The sequence below is a fragment of the Triticum dicoccoides genome, chromosome 2B (assembly GCF_002162155.2).
Source record: "Triticum dicoccoides isolate Atlit2015 ecotype Zavitan chromosome 2B, WEW_v2.0, whole genome shotgun sequence".
Classification (NCBI taxonomy): Eukaryota; Viridiplantae; Streptophyta; class Magnoliopsida; order Poales; family Poaceae; genus Triticum; species Triticum dicoccoides.
The window spans coordinates 645,996,359-646,016,701 of NC_041383.1; the positions used below are offsets into that span (position 1 = coordinate 645,996,359).

A 20,343-nucleotide genomic window follows, 5' to 3' on the forward strand; every position below is an offset into this window, starting at 1 on the left:
GATAACAAGCACACCTAAATATTTTAAGATAGTTGTAATCAGGTTTTTGATGATAGAGACGCTCTAACGGAGTAGTGTTGCCAATAACTTTGCTAGGGAGCCTATTGATAAGATAAGTGGCAGTGATAAAGGCTTCATCCCAGTACTTGAGAGGCATGGAAGCATCAGCTAAAAGAGAAAGGCCAACTTCAACAATGTGGCGATGTTTGCGCTCAGCGGAGCCATTCTGTTGATGAGCATGAGGGCAAGATACATGATGGACTATCCCAATGCTACGGAAAAAAGAGTGGAGTTTCTCATACTCCCCTCCCCAGTCACTTTGGACAGTAAGGATTTTCCTATCAAATTGGCGCTGAACAAGTTTCTGAAATTCTTGGAAAATAGAGAAAACCTCAGATTTATATCGAAGCAAATAGATCCAAGTGAACTTGCTATAATCATCGATAAAACTGACATAATATTTTTTTCTACCAAAAGAATCTCGGGCATGGCCCCATACATCACTGAAAATAAGTTCTAACGGAGCATGAGACACACTAGTTGACTTGGGATAAGGAAGCTGATGGCTCTTGGCACATTGACAAGCTTCACAAACAGACTCACAAACTGGACTAGGAGACAAAGAAAGTTCGCCTTTATTAACTATATTTTTGGCAATAATCGAAGATGGATGCCCTAATCGTTGATGCCACCGTGCCAAGGAGGGCTTGATGACGGAGTAGACGTGACGACGCTTGTGACCTAGTGCTCCGGATGGAATGGGGTAGAGCCCTCCAACGCATCTACCGTGATGAAGTAGTTCCCTCATTGCCCGATCCTTGATGAAAAAATAACGAGGGTGAGTTTCAAAGAAGACATTATTGTCGGTGACTAAACGAGACATGGATGCAAGGTTCTTGTCGGCTTGAGGAACATGAAGCACATCTCTAAGAACAAGATTATGTTTGAGTGTAGGGGAATTGATAGAACCTTGACCGATGTGACAAATATCCATACCTCCACCGCTAGCGGTGTGAATCTGGTCGGTGCCATGGTACCGCTCGCGAAGGGCGAGTTGCTCGAGCTCATTTGTCACGTGATCCGTAGCGCCAGAGTCCACGTACCAGACGCCGTCACCACCCTGTTCACGCATTGCAGCAGCAACATGGCGATCCGAGGGCACAAAGTCCTCGTCGTAGCGATGCCAGCAGTCGATCACCTCGTGGCCAGACTTCCTGCAAAGCTGGCAGCGAGGGCGACCACGGGAAGGAGGGCGGCGGCTGTTGTTGTTGTTGAAGCCGCCGCCATTGCCGCTGGTGTTGTAGCCGCCCCCGCCATGGGAGCCAGAGCGGGCGCCATCGCCTGGAGGAGCGCCGCGTCTGCGCCCACCGCCTCGTGCCCCTGGTGACCGCGCCCACGGCCGCGGCCACGAGAGGCTGAGTTGACGGAGGACTGCCGAAGGTCACCGCCATGGAGGAGGGTGAGGCGGGCATCAAAACTGAGCAGCTGGCTATAGAGTTCTTGGACGGTGATGGGTTCCACCCTGGCGGCAAGCGTAGAAACCACCGGGTTGTACTCCATGTCCAAGCCAGCAAGGATTTGGGAGACGATCTCCGGATCAGAGAGGGCCGCGGCCATGCTTGCGACCTCATCGGTGAGACTTTTGATCTTACCAAGATAATCAGCCATGGACATGTTACCTTTCTTGAGGTTGGTGAGCTCGATGCGAGTGTTTATCGCTTGGGCTTGACTTTGAGCAGCAAACATGGCGTGGATGGTGTGCCACACCTCAGCCGGCGTCTGGAGCGTGGCGACCTGAGCAAGAATCTCACGGGAAAACGAACCCATTAAGTATCCATGAAGTTGTTGCTGCTGTGCATACCAGAGGGATCTTGCAAAGTTGATGATTTGTTCTTCTTTGCCGTCCTTGGTGATGGTGAGGGTGGCCGGCGGTGGTGGGCTCTTCTCGTCGAGGTGGTGCTCCATCTGCGCGCCTCTGATCTGCGGGAGCACGATGGCCTTCTAGAGCAGGAAGTTGCCCCTCGTAAGCTTCTCTTGTGGTGGCGATCCGAGGGAGATGGTGTTGTGGGTGGAGGTGGAAGATGATGCGAAGGTGGAGGATGGGGTGGTGGAGAGCACACCCATGGTGCTTGGCATCATGGCAGCAGCGGTGGTGGACATGATCTCGGTCGCCGAGGTAGCTAGATGCAATCTCTCTCGATTGGATGAGGAAGAGGCTTTGTTACCATGTAAAAGTATATGGGAAGCATAGAACCCTTTGTCTCGGGCCGCATGTATATATTGGGCAAAGCCTTGGCATACAAGTTACAGGGGAGATCGAGAGAACGATCAGGAGATCGACCAGGACGGTCGTTACAAGGAGATAAGAAAGAGAAGAAGGGATAGAGAAGAAGTACAAAATTTAAACAAACTTCTATCCCTGTACAACTCCTATACATCTATTCCAACACAACTTTGTTTTGGACTTTCTCCACATGGAAACTTGGAAAGCATGCATGCTGTGTCGCTCGTAGCCTGGGCGCTTTCACCTGTATGTGTGATATGACGAGTGCACCTGCGAAATGCAAAGAAATATGACCAGATCCAATTCGCCCGTATCATATGGCCTCCAAATGCCACTAAAGCAGAATCTGCAAATACATCACCGCGCATGCGGTTACAGATACAGTACTCTATATGGCAAGAAAGTAATGAATGGTAGGGGTGAAAGCCTGAACCCCATCTGATCAAACGAGCAAATAAACGAGTGGATAAACCCATCTGAAAATACATTGGATAAACGAGCCACTTCTTGCCAACCAACAACCCAGATATACATAGATCAAAAACACTGGAGTGATTGTACAGCATATGACACAGCTTACACTCGACCATATGAACGAATTAATATTTCTGACGGACTTCCTTTTTACAGAGAGGGAGATGTAGATACAAGCTCACCGACAGCAAACACCAAATTGCATGCATATGGCCTTATGCATGCCAAGGGTAGGAAACTAGGAATGAACAAAAATCAAATTCCTACCCCCCTTAACCCAAAAGAAAAACTATAGGGAGAACTCACCAAGAAGAAGCTTCCAGATTTCTGACTTCTCCCTGAAAGCCAGCAGTCCGTTCAATTGCAATCCACCAAACTGAGCAAGCTATGTTTTGTTCAGTTAGAGTAGTAGTTTAGGTTCATGGGAAGCAACAGTTTTTAGCTGTTAACAATGGGATTCTCCCATCGGGCACCAGCAGGAACTTCACAAGATCGGCACTAGTATCTCCTTCCGAGGAACACGCCGATGACCACTGACAGCAAGGCGACGCCCAGGATGAACTTGAAGGCCATGATGCCGGAGGGCTCCCGCAGTTGTTGCTGCGCCGGGTTCGGGGAGGCCATGCTAGGAGCCTGAGATATGTCGCGCTGTTTGTTTTGCGGTGCTAACGAGTCCAGGCTGAATTCTCGGGATCTCGTTGACACCACTGCATCCTTTGCCTGTAAAAAAGATGATGTTGTTAATTGCTGATAACTACTGATCAGGGTACTCAGGATATTTCATAGCATCTTTTTTCTTCTTTGCTTGCCTGTTCTTCAGATTTGGAATGAGCAAGCTGCAACTTCTGCTCAAGGTCCTGTACCTTCTTCTCCATTTCAGCGCTCTTGCTCACATTTTGGGTTAGCTTGTTGAGCTGTGTATTGACAAGAGCGAGTTTCTCACTCTCCTTTGCAACCTGAAAAAAAAACAGCATAAATCAATACATGAGAAAAATATTGTAGACATATATACTTATAAACTGTCTATAAAGTGTCAAAGCAACAGGAGGACTAGAAATTCCAATGTCGAAGCAAGTTTTTGTGAAGTATGGGGGTATTGTGTGAATCTATCAGCTTTTTATCGTCAAGAATCTGCAAGTATGACTACTACAACAGATTGAAAAGGCTAGTTGTGCTAATTTAAACATGTTCCTGTAATCGTGTGAGGCAATGCATTTTCTATTCATGTTCCCTCATTCCATTGTCATGCAAGCCTTTGATCATGATGCTTCTGTTCTCAATGAGAGAAAGCCGAGCAATAAGCCAGATGCCTCAGAACAAAGCAGGCTTCCAAATTTAAGGATTTAAAGGAAAATAACAGATGGATTTTATCGTGCTGCCTTAATCTTGGATCCATAACACCCATCAGATGTAACAGGTGAACTAGTATTATAACCTCAAATGGATACTCGGATAGAATCCAACCTTTTTCTTGTAATGGATCTCAGCTTCTTGCAGCTGCTGATTTAGAGCTGATACTTGTACTTCCAGCTCTGCAGCGTGTTTTTGTGCAGCTTCTAGTTGATCCGCTGAATACGTCTTAAACGCATCCCACTTTATCTCCCTCACTGAAGCTTGCTCTTCCTGCCAAAACAAAAGTTTTTCATGTCAAGATCAGTTCAAACAACAACCAAATTTTGAAAAAACGAAGTGTTAAATTATCTGGAATCATTCAAGTCAACAACTTCATACATGTCAACAACATAGCCATACAAAGAGGCAACTTTCTATCTGCCATCATTTTCTGATGGTACCAGTTCAGCAGATAGGGTTGACAGTAAGAAAATGATGGATCCGGCCATCCCTTTGTATTTAGCAGAAATGCTTGACAGTAAAAAATTGTTTTATTAGAAAAATAGTTACAACGCCAATTTACCTGGTTAGCGATGGTACGGTAAGCAGCCTCCAGTTCCTTCCTAACTTCCAGCAATTGTTGCTCCAACTGATCTTTTTCATGGACTAAGTTTGCATGCTCCTGCATCTTGCTTGTGAGTGCTTCATTCTTTTCAGTTGTTTCAACTTGCATGGTCTGGATCTGTGAATATTTGAGAAATTATACAGATAGTGCTTCGAAAGTAGGACTAATTACCCTACTGTACAGCTCGACAAAAAATGTACTGTAGGACCCAAATTAGTTTAGAGGGAGATAAATAACAAGATACCTCCTCCATGTATTTTAGCTCAGACACTGTAATTTGCCTCTCGAGTTTTGAAATGTGCAATTCTTTTTCAGACTTCTCCAAATTCATTTGCTCCTCCAATTTGGCTATTGCTTCATCAAGTTCCTTCTTTGTAGTTTCATATTTGTCATTTAACACCTGCTTCTCTTCCAGTGTGCTTCGGTACTTGCTCGTCAGTTCTTCGTGCTCTTCCAGAGTAGAAGATACCTGAAAAAAAGTTACATCTTGGTAAGAGCTATGTAATGGTATGAGAAATATTTTGAAGCCAAAACAGGCAAGCAGCACTAAGCCGAGAACAATAAAAATAGAACTCTTGATCACCTGGCTTTCCAGTTCTTCCTTGCGTTGAATCATGCCATCGAGTGTTTTTCGCAATGAGTGAATCTCTTCTGACGACCCCTGCTTTTCTGCTAGTGCGGCAGCAAGTGCCAGCTGTAATTCATTCAGCTTGCTCTGATGTACTTCCAATTCCTCACTCAAACTACTATTTGCAGTAATCAAGTTTTCTTTCTCTGTCTGGAAAAGTTCAACCTTGTTTTGTGTTTCTGCAAGTTGTGCTTCTAGGCTCTTTAGTTTGTGCACGACTTCATCAAACTTAACCTTATGATTTTCTTCATTGGCAGCAGCTTCCGTTGCCTGCTCTTCATAATATCCCAACTCAATCTCGAGAGCATCCAGCTTCTTGCTCAAGTCTTTAACTTCAGCTTCTTTCTGTGTTATTGTCTCGAGGGCTTCATGCAGTTTAGCTTCAGTTTCACCAATCTTTGATTCAGCTGCAGAGTGGAGTTCCAAGTTTCTGGTGTGCACCTCTGTCAGGTTTGTGATTGTTCCCTCATGAGCAGCTAGCTTCTCTACAGCTTCTTCCTTTTCAGCGTGCGTAGCACTAAACCGTTCCTGTAACTCATCATACATGGCCACCTTAGCAAACACTTCTCCTTCTAGGTGCTCATTCTTATCCGCCAGTTTTCCATTCTCAGCTTCAAGAGAAACCAGCTTTTCCTTGAGGTCTGTAACTTCAGCTTCTTTATTTGCAATCGTCTCATGAGCTTCATGCAGTTGACTCTCAATTTCCGCATACCTCGATTCAGCAGCAGACTGGAGCTCCAAGCCCTTTGACTGCTCTTCTGTCAAATGTTTTATTGTTTCCTCATGAATAGCCAGCTTCTCTGCAGCTTCTTCTTTCTCAGAACTCGCAGACAAAAATTTCTCCTGCAGCTCATCAACTATGACCAGCTTAGCACTGATTTCCTGCTTCAAGGCTTCATTCACATGCATCAAACTTTCAGTCTCAGACTGAATTGCAATCAGCCTCTCGTTCAAATCTTTAATTTCTGAATCTTTCTGTGCTATTGTCTCATGAGCTTCACGCATTTGAGCTTCAACTTCTGCATTCCTTGATTCAGCTGCAGATTGAAGTTCTATGCCTCTACTGTGCACCTCAGTCAAATGTTCTATCATTCTTCCATGCTCAGCTAGCTTTGTAACAACATCTTCCTTTTCAGCATGAGTAGAGTTAAACTGCTCTTGCAGTTCATGAAGCACGGCTAGCTTAGCATCAAGTTCCTCTTTCAGAGCCTGATTTGCTGCACCCATGGTCGTGCTCTCGGCCAATGCCTCTTCAGCCTTTGACTCAGCACTGGAGAGCTTGGTCTTGAGTTCCTCAATGGTGGTCTCATGAGTAGCGATCTCATTTTCAAAGGCTTCGAGCTCCACCTTCATGGATTCCACCTCTTCAGTGGCACCAGCTGCTTTTGCTTCATAAGATGCCACTTGTTCCTCGGCCAACTTCAACTTTTCAGACAGTTGCTGACAATCCGTCTCCTTCTGAGACAAGTTGTCCCCCACTTGCTGGAGCTTCTTCTCTGTATCTTCAAGTAAAGACTGGTACAGAGATTCCAGATCAATTTTCTTGGAAGTGGCGTGTTCTAGTGCCTTCCCACTGTGCTCAAGCTGCTCCTCTGCAGATTTAAGCTTGTCAAGTACTGAGCTTTCTCTAACACCGAGGGCCTGAAGATCATTCTCCACCTCTTCCATTTTACCACGGGCAGATTCTAGATCAGCCTGTAAAGTCTGGACCTGCTTCTCGGCTTCCAAATGCGCTGTGGTGGCCTTGTTTGACAATTCTTCATACTTCTCCTTCTCTTCATTAGCTTGAGCCAACTTCCCTGACAACTCATCCTCTTTTTGGTTTGCTTCTGCCAATAAAGCCTCGAGACTTGCTGATTTCTCCTTGTATGCCTCAACTTCTCCAGAAAGTTCATCAACCTTCAAACGGAAACCATTGCATTCATCTGTCACATCTTTAAGCTCTTGCTCAAGATCTGTGCTCTTCTTCTCGGCAGATGCTAGCTTTGACTCAAACTCAGTAAGCTGTAACTTCAGACTTTCTTCAGCAGCACTTAATTCCTGAACTTGAGTTTCAAGCTCTGCGGTCCTCTGCATTGCAGACTCTGCAGCTGTTTTGGATTCAGTGTGAAGATCATTAAGAGATTTCAAATTCAGTTCTAGCTCCTCTTTGTGCGAGTGTGCATCAGAGAGAAGTGACCTTGTTTTGCTATGATCATCCCCAACTTGGCTTAACTGGGACTCCAACTGCATGCACAAGTCATTCTTATTGGACAGTTGCAGGTTAAGATCAGCAATGGTGTTCTCGCCACTTTCTTTTTCTTCTGTCAGTTTTGCCAACAATTCTTCTAAATCAAGCACCTTCAATTCTTGACTCTGCACCCTCTCTTCGATAACTTGCTTTTCCTGCAATTGTTCTTGAAGTTTTACTTCATACTCTGCTGTTAGCTCCTCAAGTTTCTTCTTTTCTTCGGTGATTTGAATCAGGGAGTCCATAAGCTCTTTCTCCTTTCCACTTGCAGCTTCCATCACAGCTTCAAGACTAGCTGATTTTGTCTGGTAAGCTTCTAGATCATCGGAAAGGTGGGAAACCTTGCTTCTGTACTGTTCTAGTTCTGCTTCAACCTCCTTGAACTTTGCTTGTGTGGCTTCAAGTTCCTGCTCCAGCTCCTGTCTTCGGGAGTGTGCACCATCAGCATCAGACTTTGATGTATGAAGCAAATTCTCCAGTTCAATACTTCTTTCGTGAACGGAATGAGCTTGTTCTTGATGCTGTGAGAATCTGTCAGTCAGATCCTTGACTTCTTCTTCAAGTAGCTGAGTTTTAGATGCCGAGGAATCAAGAGAAGATTGCAATTCATTCATCTTCTCCTTGTATGCCTCTGCATTGTTCACTGCTTCTTCAAGCTCCTTTTCTTTTTCTGCTGAAGAAGCTGCTTCTTGTTGGACCTGCTCTTCCAGCAACTTTACTTGTTCACTTGAAGTGGCTAATTTACTCTCAGATTCACTGAGCCGTTGCTCAAGAGCAGAGCATTTCTTCTCTGCAACTTCCACATTCATGCTAGCCTCTTCCAGATGCGACTTCAAAGCCTCTTCAGCTGCATGTAGTGCCTGAATCTGTGCTTCAAGCTCAAGAATCTTCCCGTTTGCATCTTCAGCAACAGCTTTGGACTCACCATGCTGCTCATTGATAGATTTCAGATTTACCTCCAGTACTTCTTTATGCGACAATGCTTCTGATAGGAGCAACTGTGCTTTAGCATGCTCCTCTTCAGCCTGACGTAGCATGGAGTCTCTCTCTGATAGTTTTGATTCAGAGTCAACTAGAGTCCCTTTGAGAGTTTCATGTTCATCCTTTAATTCATCGAGCACAGACTGCAGGTTGAGTATCTGAGCCTGTTGCTTCTCCAATGTAGCTTCACTTGTCTCTTTTTCCTTCACATGCTCTTCCAGTTTCATCTCCATTTCTTGCAAACTCAGAAGCTTCGCTTGTAACTCTTCATTCACGGTGGCAAGTTCAGTCTCTAGTTTAAGGCTCTTTTCCTTCAAAGATTCTTCAGATGAACAATGGAGACTCAACTCTTCAGTGAGCTTACTGATGTCAGCATCCTGCGAGGCAAGCTTCTGCTCCAAATCATCCACTTGTGATTTTGACAGTTCAAGTGCTTCTTGCACCATCTTGAATTGTGACATTGTGGTATTCAGTGATTCTTCTACTTGCTGATGGTCAACAGCCTTATCCTGATGTCCCTTTATCTCTTCCTGAAGATTGCTAATCTGGTTTTCCATCTCTTTCATGTTCAACTGAGCCATTTCCAGCATCTTATCAAGTTCTGCAGCCCTTTTCGCTTCCTGTGCAGCATGCAAGCTTCTTTCATCCTTCAGCTCTTCAAGTTTGTGGAGCTTATCAGCTGATGAACTTAACTCTGCCTCAATTTCTTGAATCCTCTGTTTCGAGATTTCAAGCTCAGACCCCAGCTCGCTCAGTGATTGCGTTGCATCAGCCAGCTCTTTATCCTTCTCAGTGAGAGATCTCTGTGCTTCTTGTAGAGAATTGTGTTGCAGTGTCTGCTTATTTTCTGCTTCTGTCATGTCCTTCATCAATTTTTCCTTTTCAGATTCAAGCTCTTCAATGCGCTTTGATAGTACTTTCAGTCTTTCTGTTTCTTGGTTCAAGGTGGCAGATTCTGAAGTTTTTTCATCCTCTTTGGGACTTGCCTTTGTCAAAGGTGAGACATCATCTACCAGCTCAAAACCATCGGACCCTGTTCCATCATCTTCATCATTGGGTGTTTCCTTCACATGCAGATTCGAATTCCCATTTACTAAATTTTCTTTGTCATCATGTACCTGAGACATTGGCATTGTCAGAATACATTGGCATATTTGGAATTTCAATCTAACAATAACCAAGTCATCATTGAAAAATAAACAAGTCCTCATTGAAAGAAAAGTACTATTGTAACCATGAGATTTCTATTAATCTTGAGACTTCAAGCATTTGTTTTCATCGAGATTTTTCTATTTTCTGTGCTCCTTAGCATCTTTTTCAATGCAGTAGATGCAAATATTTAGGATAATGGTCTGAAAGTTATGCTGATCATGGACACCGCACCACAATTCTCAATACTAAATGTGATAGTATTGTAAAATAATAAATGTTTTTTCATGCCCGCCAATTATCATTGACCCAAGATTCTACATACTCAAATGTTTCTTTTTATGAAAGGGGCCACTTGGCCCCCATTTTCATTACAGAAAATGGCATATTCATTCAAATGAATGATATTCAAGTACTAGCAGAGACCAATGTATGAATTGACAAATGACTAAAGTACTGAAAACAACATATATTTCAGTCACCCACCCAAAACATGTTCAGAAACCACACTGTTTCTTTTCCTTTTTGGCATCAAGAAGTACTGGACGCCAAATAACAAAACTGAACATGAATAAAACATACTAAGAAAGTAACAAGATATGCACACATTACTCATTTCTGTAAGTACGCTGGAATCTCAGACACGCGCTCGACTTAAATGTTTTCCTTACCGAAATCGTATCAGGCGACTTAAGACTGGTAGTCTCCCCAGATCTTACTTCCGCCGCCTGCTCTGCTTCCATCTCGGGCCACTAGCTTAGTATTCGTTTCTGCAATTCACAACAAGAAATACTGGCATCAATACTCACATCGTGAATGAGTATGCATGCATCAAGATAATGTGTAATGATGATGTCACCCACAAATGGGATCCAATCAAGGCGAGCCCAAAAAGGCACAACAGTCTTCCTAGAACAGGCTGAGTGGGGGTAAAGTAAACAATTGATTTTGTGTACAGACCACTTCACTACAGACTGGATACGGAGGAAAGGCGACAGCTCGGATCCAACTATTCGTTGTTATTTTGACAAAAAGAAACACAATGATATCATTAAGAATTTCATGATATCTTCTTCCTGTATACATAGCCTACCAGGCTACCACCTACCAGTCAAAAGCAGTACCAACTCCACACAAGGTCAATCAGGACCAGAATTATGTTGCACGCACAAGGATCCGATCGTATGGCTATGCGCATCGCTTGATGCAAAGGCCGGGGTTGGATCGGATCGATCAACAAGTAGTCGATTGAATTTTATTTTTTTCCTCCCTGATCCGAGGTCACACTGAATTTTGGAGAACAAGCGGCTCCCAGCCTACCAGACGCAATATCCACCAAATAGTCCAGCAACCGGCCCGGAAAAAGGCAAAAGACAAAAACGACAATTCGTGCCCACCAACCAGCCCTCCCTCCCTACCACGATCGCCGCCCCCTCCTCCTACCCCGAGCAGGGACGTGCCATCCGCAGCACCTCAAAGTCAGAAAAAATCCCGATCGATCGGACGCCCACAGCCTGATCGAAACAGCACGGTCCTCGTCGACAGCAACAAACCCACCACCCTCCGCTCCGCCGCGAGCAGAGGGGCAGCTCCCAGCGAAATCGGGCGGGAGCCGACCGTAATGGTGAAAGCAGAGGCGGACAGCGAAGCAACCGGAGGCGGCAGAATCGGAGCGACAATTAAAAAAAAAAGCTCCCCCAATCCACTCCGCGGGCGGCGATTCAGTTCAGGCGACGGAAGGCGCCGCTCCAGAGGTGGAAGGTCGGATCAAATGGCGGAACCAGTGCCTCCCTCGCGCAGAGAACCGGCGGATCGCTGACGGGCCGTTGCTCGGCAGACGCGATCAGATTCAAAAAAGAAAGAAGAAGAAAAAACAGAGAGAACAAACACCGGAAAAGATTACGCTCGCTAGTTAACAAGAATGAACAGGAGCTGACCACGGAACCGAAGCCGATCGAAGCTCCCGGCGGCCGAGATCCTCACCCGTCTCTGCTTTTTCCGACGGTCGTGTCAGGCGACCGCGGAGCAGTGAGAAAGTTCAGGGGAGATTGGAACAGTGAGAGAACCGGGGGAGAGAGGGGGGGAGAATCCTTTTTTTATTTGGTCGGGGTTTTTGAGAAGTGCGTTGTATTTCCTCCTCCGTGGAGGGGTTTATATCTGCTGCATACGTGCCGCTGAGTTGGCCGGGCCCCACCAATAAAGCCGGCGGGGTTGATAGCCTCACCGACCCCGTGCGCTCACCTCCTTCACGCTCGCTGCCCGGTGGGCCCCGGGATGCTTGGCCCCGCGCGTCGGTGGCCGAGAGGGGATTATCCCGTGGGCGGCGGGATTACCGGGATGACACTCCGCGCAACAGCCTGCGTGTGTTGGGGCCTTGCGGGCGGCGTTCTCGGGAGGGAATTTCGCAACGAGATCCCCCTGATGAAGCGTAAAAAGTTTTGAGAAATCTGCGCTATAGTTTTTTTTTAGAAAGATCTACCTTATTTATTTAGCGGCCAAAGAGTCGCAAGCACATTCAAACATCCATAAAGAGTCTAGCCGCCTATGTAGACACGCACATTCAAACATTCAAATTCGTCTCGCTTTTCACCGTCGTCCACACTCCTGGGTCCAACCAAAATGAAAATGAAGCACACCAAGTCAGCAGCTCCATCGGTAAAAAGAAAAGAGAGCTGATTAGTTGTGTTTCCACGCCAGGTCATTTTCGCATCCCGCATCAAAGCCGTTTCCTTTTGGAGGACCGATTCTCCCTTTGATGCTTAGAGGTGTTTATCATCACGCTTTTCCTGATAGAAACTTTTTTTTTTTGAAGTTGCTTTTCCTGATAGAAACTGACAATAACTCGGTGCACCGATAATGCACTCCTCCAAACTGAAAAGTCCTTCCACCGTGCACGTCTTTGTGGTTTTGGGTTACCTTGCAAGCTAATCTCTCCGTTCCTCCGCAAACAAGAACCTGCAATCGTTTTCATGTGCGCCTCATGGCTTTGCCACCGTGACAGTGTTTCCCTCTTGTCCTGATCATGCGAGCACAACCAATTGTTTTGGCAATTCATTGAGTTCATTACATTTTGCACCGGCCTTTGTTCTCTATGTACTATGCCAGCTTTCTCTTTGCGTCCGTGTGATCACGGAGAATATTTGTATGTGCGCGTGTTGTTAGCGCCTATTTCCGTAATGTGTTTCTCAACAAAACTCTCTCTTAGTGATGACACGTAAGATGTTTGTTGAGTTTTTTTTTCTTTTGGAAAAGACCCAACCAGCCTGACCTTGTCGATGACAGTAGGAATATTTCATACACATGTCCCTAAGGACTAGAGCCACGGAGCCGCAGTCATCGCTGCTGGACCCTTGAATTGATTTCCAACACCTGACATGACACGCAATTTTGCCGCCGTGTACACACGGTGAGAAATCCTAACCTCGCCACCCCCGAGGAGCCGACATGAATATATGTGCGTGCTCCATTGAATTCGTCCCCGACAGACAAATCCAGGAGGATCGGATCCTAGAAGACTGGCTCGAATATGAAGAACCATCATCGGCTTGAGTGACACCCCTGCAAGGACTAAAACCATAACTTATAAACTAGTCGAAATTGAGGCACCGAGATGCCCCTCCCTGCCACATGTCGCCAGGGAGGCAGACAAAGAGCGTATGTTTCTCCCTGCGTGTTGTGAGCGTATGTTTCCGTACTGTGTTTCTCAACAAAGACATGTAAAGATATTTGTTGAGTTTTTTTTTAAAAGACCGAACCAGTCTGACCTTGTTGATGATATAGTTAGAAATATTTCACACACGTGCCCTAAGGACAGGAGCCACGGAGCCGCGTTCATCGTTGGTGGACCCTTGAATAGATTTGCAGCACCTGATACGACACACAATTTTTGCCGCCGCGCACGCACGGTGAGAAACCCTAACCTCGCCGCCCCCGAGGAGCCGAGAAGAATACATGCCCGTGCTCCATTGAATCCGTCCCCGACCGACAGACAAATCAATGAGGATCAGATCCCAGAAGATTGACTCGAATATGAAGCACCACCATCAGCCTGAGTGCCCCTACTGCAAGAGCTAAAACCATAACTTATAAACTAGTCGAAGTTGAAGCACCGGGATGCCCGTCCCCGCCACCTGTCACTAGAGAGGCAGACAAAGAGGAGGCGGATCCACTGGCTCGTCAACGGAGATCGGGGGGAGGAATACTTGACCCAAGCTGCCTTCGCCAGAGGGGAAGAAAAGAGTCGCACACATGTCCGTAAGACTGAGCGGTGAATAAAAAGAACACAATAGTGTGTCTCCTTTTAATTATAACCTTTTAGCGCTTTAGATAACATGTTTTCCTTTTTGACTACAGCCATATCCTGTCCCACATTTATTTAATTTCAATCGTACATAGCATGTATGTAAGCAAAAAAATTCTATAGTAGACATAATTTCAAGAGACAATTCATTGCACCACGCATGGGTTGAGAGAAAATTGTCTTCACAAACCAATATACATGCCCAACAAAATTGTTCCATTTCATGGTACTATCTCTTTCCGGTTTATTAGGCCCGTGTGTATCCCTAGGACAATTTAACCAATATAACACAAGTAATATATCCCAAATTTTATGCCACTGAAAAATACATCAACTGAAGTTCCTAATGGCATATTTCTTGTGATATATAAATTGTTCTTCGTCGGTTGAATTGTTAATCTGTGGTTACATGCAGGAGGAAGATCCGGTGAGATTTTGCTAGGGGTTCGGTGTGAGACGCTTGAGGTAATTAATGTGGTCTGGGGGAACTTTGCGGTCAAGTTTCGGGTGAGATCGAAATTGGATAGTTTTCGATGGTCTCTTGTAGCTATATATGGGGCAGCACAACCCGAACTCAAACCAGATTTTTTAGCCGACTTGGTGCGGATCTGTGGGGACAAGACTCTTCCAATCCTAGTCGGAGGAGATTTTAACATAATTCGGAGGAGAGATGAAAAGAACAATGACAACTTTGATGGTTGTTGGTCTATGATGTTCAACATGATTATCGAGAGTCTTAAGAGAAACTGAGCTCACCGGTAGACAATATACTTGGGCCAACACGTTACCCACTCCAACATACGAGAAGTTGGATAGTGTGCTCGCTAGTGTGAAATGGGAACAAAAGTACCCATTAGTGTTGGTACATACGATGCAGAGGGCGATCTCAGACCACACACCATTACTAGTTGACTCGGGATAAGTTACACATATTGCGAACAAGAACGCTTTCTCTTTCGAACTAGGCTGGTTTGAGAAAGATAACTTCTTGTGGATCATCGCACGCGAATGGGTAAAGACTGTTAGTGGACGATCAAGTGTTAAGAGATGGCAAAGTAAAATTAGACATCTGAGACAGTTTTTACGAGGTTGGGCCAGAAACGAGAGTGGGATTTACACACAAGAAAAAGAATGACTCACCCAATTAATAGATGCTCTAGATTTAATAGCAGAAGTCAACCTTCTTACGGTAGCCGAGCAGAGCTCGATATCTGAAGCCGAATAACGCTTACGAGCTCATCTTAGATAAGAGGAGCTCAAGTGGGCATTGCGTGCTAAGGTGCTTAAGGTTGTTCAAGGGGATGACAATACACAATTCTTTCATATGATTGCGAATGGTAAACATAGGAAGAAGAAAATAATACAGCTAGAGCAGGACGAAGGGACAATTGCGGGGCATGAGAATCTGAAAGTGTATATCTCTAATTATTATAAACAACTTTTTGGGCCTCCGGAAGCAAGCACGGTGTCCCTTAATGAATCTGTTATTGGAGATATACCCCAGCTTCTGACAGAGGATAATGATATTTTATCTGCACCGTTTACTGAGAAAGAGGTTCTTGATGCCATTTCACAAATGAAACTGAATAAAGCACCGGGACCAGACGGGTTTCCAGCGGAATTCTATAGGAAATGTTGGCATATTAATACGGATGATCTTATGCCTATACTTCATGATTTTTTAACGGTCATTTAGAACTGTTTCATGTTAACTTTAGCATGATTATGCTACTACCAAAGAAAGAAGAGGCAGTTCAGATCAAGCAATTCTGGCCAATATGTCTTATTAACATGAGCTTCAAAATATTCACGAAAGTAGGCACCAATCGATTGACACGGATTGCTCATTCGGTGGTGCAACCGAGCCACACAATTTTCATGCCTATGAGACACATTCTTGAAGGGGTTGTCGTCCTGCATGAAATGCTACATGAAATTCATTCGAAGATGCTACATGGGGTTATCTTCAAAGTGGATTTTGAGAAGGCATATGATAAAGTTAAATGGCCTTTCCTTCAGCAGGCAATGCGCATGAAAGGATTTAGTGAGGCTTGATGGAACCAAGTGGGTTCTCAAGTCAAGAAGGGTAGTGTCGGAATCAAGATGAACGATGACATCGTCCACTATTTCCAGACACACAAGGGATTGAGACAAGGGGATTCAATGTCTCCTCTCCTATTTAATATAGTGGCCTATATGTTGACCATTCTTATAGACATGGCCAAGCAACACGGTCAAGTGGAAGGACCAGTCCCTCGTCTGGTTGATGGGGAGTCTCCATTTTATAGTACGCTGACGACACTATCCAATTTATGGATCATGACATTGTAAAAGCGCACAATATGAAGCTCATATTATGTTTCTTCAAACAATTGTCTGGATTAAAAATAAACTTTCACAAGAGTGAGTTGTTCTGCTTTGGAAAGGCTAAAGAAGAACAAGACGTTTATAGACAATTGTTTGGGTGTGAATTAGGTTCTTTGCCTTTCAGTTATTTGGGCATATCGATTCATCACCGTAAGTTATCAAATAAAGAATGGAAGTGCATCAAAGATCGAATTGAAAAAAAGCTTAGTTGCTGGAAGAGCAAGCTAATGTACGTATGGAGATCGGCTAGTGCTAATTAACTCAGTACTTACTAGTATGCTGATGTTCCTGCTATCTTTCTTCGAGGTACAGAAAGGGGTGCGGAAAAGACTTGATTTCTTTAGATCTCATTTCTTCTAGCAGTCAGATGAGGCCAAGAAGAAATACCGTCTTGCATGATTGGATATTCTTTGTCGACCCAAGGACCAGGGAGTATTGGTATTGAGAACTTGGAAATTAAGAATAAATGTCTTATGAGTAAATGGCTCTACAGGTTAGAGACAGAACCGAAAGGTATGTGGGCACATATTTTACGTAATAAGTATTTACAGTCGAAAACGCTCGCCCAGGTCACCGTGAGACCAACTGACTCACCATTCTAGAAGGGACTCATGCGAACGAAAGACTTGTTCTTTCGTAAGGTCAAATTCTTGATTGGCAATGACATGTCAACAAGATTTTAGGAGGATACATTGTTAGGAGAGATGCCCCTAGCCATACAATACCCCGCCCTTTATAACATCGTGCAATGTAAGGAGGATTACGTAGGCACAGTATTTCAAACGACTCCCTTGAACATTCAGTTCAGATGTGTGTTAGTTGGTGAGCGATAGACTGTCTGGATGCATTTGGTCCAGAGATTGATAGATGTTCAATTATCCGACCAACCTGATTCGACACACTGGAAGTTAGCTAGAAATGGGGTGTTTATGGTGAAATCTTTCTATATGGATTTAATTAATTCTAGCCCAATCTCGAGATTGTTACATATTTGGAAGGTCAAGGTTCACTTGCGTATTAAAATCTTTACGTGGTTCGTCCACAAGCAAGTGATCCTCACCAAAGATAACTTACTTAAGAGGCGATGGGCAGGTAATTCACATTGTTGTTTTGCGATCATGATGAAACAATACAACACTTATTCATAGAGTGCCCACTCGTCAAGCTGCTTTGGAGAACGATCCATATAACCTTTAACATTACTCCTCCAGTTGACATTGAATCGTTGTTTGGAACGTGGTTAGCTGGGGTTGATCAGATTACTGCGGCTCATATTCGGATTGGAATATGTGCGCTCATGTGTGCTATATGGAATTGCAAAAATGGCATGATTTTTAACAGACAACATACTTTAACTTTCTTGCAGGTCATCTTCAGAACGTCCGCATGGATCCGTACGTGGTCCTTACTCACTCCTACGGACTCCAGGGAGCCTTTGGTTACTGGGTATAACCAGTGGGAGATGGTAGCGCGGGCTATATTCAGCCGGTTCGGATGATGATTGCATAACAGAATCGGAGTCTAGGGAGCTTGTCCTTTGCATTGTCATACCGATTGGGATTTTGAGCATGTAATTTTCTTTTTATTTTTTCGCTCCGCTTGCGAGCTGTAATACTTATTTGTTTCTGTGCTACTTCGAGACTTTTTAATAAGATGATTGCATGCATCGTCATGATGCAGAGGCCGGGGGCACGCCTCCATTTCCAAAAAAAAGAACATACATGCTTAATGAACCAGAAAGGAGGTAGGATTAACCAGAGCAATCTTGATTTAATTTGTTGGAGATGTCAAGCTGGACTCTCCTAGTCCATGAATATCTACAGGAGAACTTTCCGTGCTGCGCGTAAATGTGGATGCTCTGGAAAAAAGAGGAGATTCTTGATGACTTCATCCACCAGGGGGGCCAATGCATGAATGCGGAGCGAAAACTGGAATAGTGTTAATGCCAGAAGACCATTTAAATGATGTAAGCGTATTTATGCTAAGCAAGCACTGCAGATAATCTTCGTGTCAACATCATGCGTGCAAGATATGGAAGTCATTATCCTAAAACGGACCACAGGATTTTTTTTTTCTTCAAAGTTTCAGGTTGATAAGGTTTGCCCACCTTAAAATTAAGAAGTACTCCGGCCATTACTAGTGTGCAAGGCTGTCACACCATAGTACAAGAGAGAAGGAAAAGAAATGGTTCTGAGCGATGGCAAGGCACAGACCAAAGCTGGTCCGGTCAAGCCCAGCCACAAGCTCAATCAAATTTTAGGCAAGAAAATTGAAGGAGGACGATGATAGCTTTGGCTTTTGGTTTCTCTTTAGTAGGTCTCGCTGGGCCCGCCGCGCAGTGGGCGGCAGCTAATAATCGGCCGTCCAAACCGACCCTAGCGACCCCTTTTGGCACGCCGAGCCGCTGACGCTGTCACTGCCTGCATGTACTTGTCTCTGCCTGGTTAAGCAGGAGCACAAACTTGCAATTTGCAAAGAGAGGTGGCATACTTAAGCAAGTCCAAAAGTTGTTAATGCTTGTTTAATTACATTGCGTGGGGACTTTCCTTGATTAACCTTTTTGTCCGCATCTTGGAATGTTCAGATCTCACAATGCTCCCCCATGTGATAAAACATCGTTAATTTGGGGGTAGATCCATAGTTTAGTCGGGTTTTTTTCATCACACAGTATACAGTAGCCACTCGAATTGCTTCAGTTGACAGTACTACTACTACACATGTGGGTTAGTACACTGATTAGCACCCAGGAGGGGTACAATTATTCAGCTGTACTCTGTACCTTGTGCCGCATCAGCTCACGGCGTTTCAGAATCTTTGCACTGTTCCCCGATCTTGTTCTCTATAGCAAGTTGAGATCTACGACCTCCTCGAGCACCATGATATAGCATTATAATTCATGATATAGTATGGGAAGGATATTGGCACTGTTGGGTCTGTCATGGGCACGGCGATTTGCGTTCCTCTGTAAATGGTTCGATATAATCTCCAGATTTGGCCATTCTCGATCGGCGGCATCGATCGCGTGTTGGGTCATTCGGTTGGTTGTTCCATGTGGGCTGCGGGCGTCCATCCGTGGTCGCCATCGAGGTGGAAAAGGCCCGAGACCAGCGCAATTATGCGAGAATCATTACACGCTCGATCGAATTGGTGCTAATTAATTAACTAAAAGTATGCATAATTGGCAGCTATAGATTCTTGAGGCGCGGCGCGCTTGTGCGTGCGCGTTGGCCTTTCCAGGTGGTCTCGTGCTCACGCTGTATAGGTTGTCTGTGAGAATATGCTCGTTCTCTCGAGGTGCCGTTTCTCCCCGGTGAGAGAACTTTTGGCAAACCATTCATCAGGATTTCACATCAACCAAGCGGGCAGGATTTTGACGGGATCTTCCAAAGCAAGGCCGGCTGCTGGGTGCTGGCTGGTTGGCTGGCTCCATGGTCCATGATGATGATGTTCAGACTTGAGACGCTTCTTCTGTTTTTCAACTGCTGATCCCGTCAACAAACGGTCAAGCATTCATCCGTTGATTTCCAAACCATTTTCCGTGCTTACTTCTGGCCTCTGGGCCCTCCCCGCCGTCCACCCGTTCCTCTCGCCGCCTTGTGGCATTAATTAGTGCTTACAGTATACGTTTTGCGCCTTATTTCCACATTTTCCTTGCTGGACAGGCCAATCTATTGCCACCGAAAGGCTACACGACTACAAGTAGACGACGGCGGCGGCGTTCCGACAAGATGAGGCCGGTGCGTAGCATCCATGCTGACGTGGACGCACCATCTTTTCCCGGCCGAGGCCACCGCCCACCCGACTTTCCAGCTGTGCCACGGGCCCGCCACCATGTGTACTTGGCTAGCCTTACCTGAGCGCGACCGTGCTCACACTGGCATGTGGGGGCGCCGGCCGGCCTAGCCGTACTATTGGCTTGTAACGTTGAGGTTGCCGCCGTGGGGAGGTGAGGCCAACTCCACCGCGCGATCCT

The 20,343-nt window shown here is 45.2% G+C and overlaps 1 protein-coding gene and 1 pseudogene across 1 annotated transcript; both read right to left on the minus strand.

The window, feature by feature from the left end:
* Positions 1–1,469: 1,469 nt before the first annotated feature.
* On the minus strand, positions 1,470–1,608 carry LOC119266279 (annotated as a pseudogene).
* Positions 1,609–2,788: 1,180 nt separating this feature from the next.
* On the minus strand, positions 2,789–11,821 carry LOC119365352 (myosin heavy chain, non-muscle-like). The gene is made up of 8 exons (XM_037630973.1): positions 11,641–11,821; positions 10,375–10,473; positions 5,299–9,672; positions 4,960–5,184; positions 4,674–4,832; positions 4,223–4,381; positions 3,568–3,714; positions 2,789–3,478 (listed from the first exon to the last, which is right to left on the minus strand). Exons 2-8 carry the CDS (start codon positions 10,444–10,446, stop codon positions 3,257–3,259), a joined length of 5,358 nt encoding a protein of 1,785 aa, XP_037486870.1. The 5' UTR covers positions 10,447–10,473; positions 11,641–11,821; the 3' UTR covers positions 2,789–3,256.
* Positions 11,822–20,343: the final 8,522 nt, after the last annotated feature.

Excerpts from the sequence above, each read along its gene's own strand:
- LOC119365352 (XM_037630973.1), bottom strand. The coding sequence starts at position 10,446 with ATGGAAGCAGAGCAGGCGGCGGAAGTAAGATCTGGGGAGACTACCAGT. Across the intron at positions 9,673-10,374 it reads AGTCGCCTGATACGATTTCG|GTACATGATGACAAAGAAAA; the intron begins GTAAGGAAAACA and ends CCAATGTCTCAG. Across the intron at positions 3,479-3,567 it reads ATTCCAAATCTGAAGAACAG|GCAAAGGATGCAGTGGTGTC; the intron begins GCAAGCAAAGAA and ends TCTTTTTTACAG.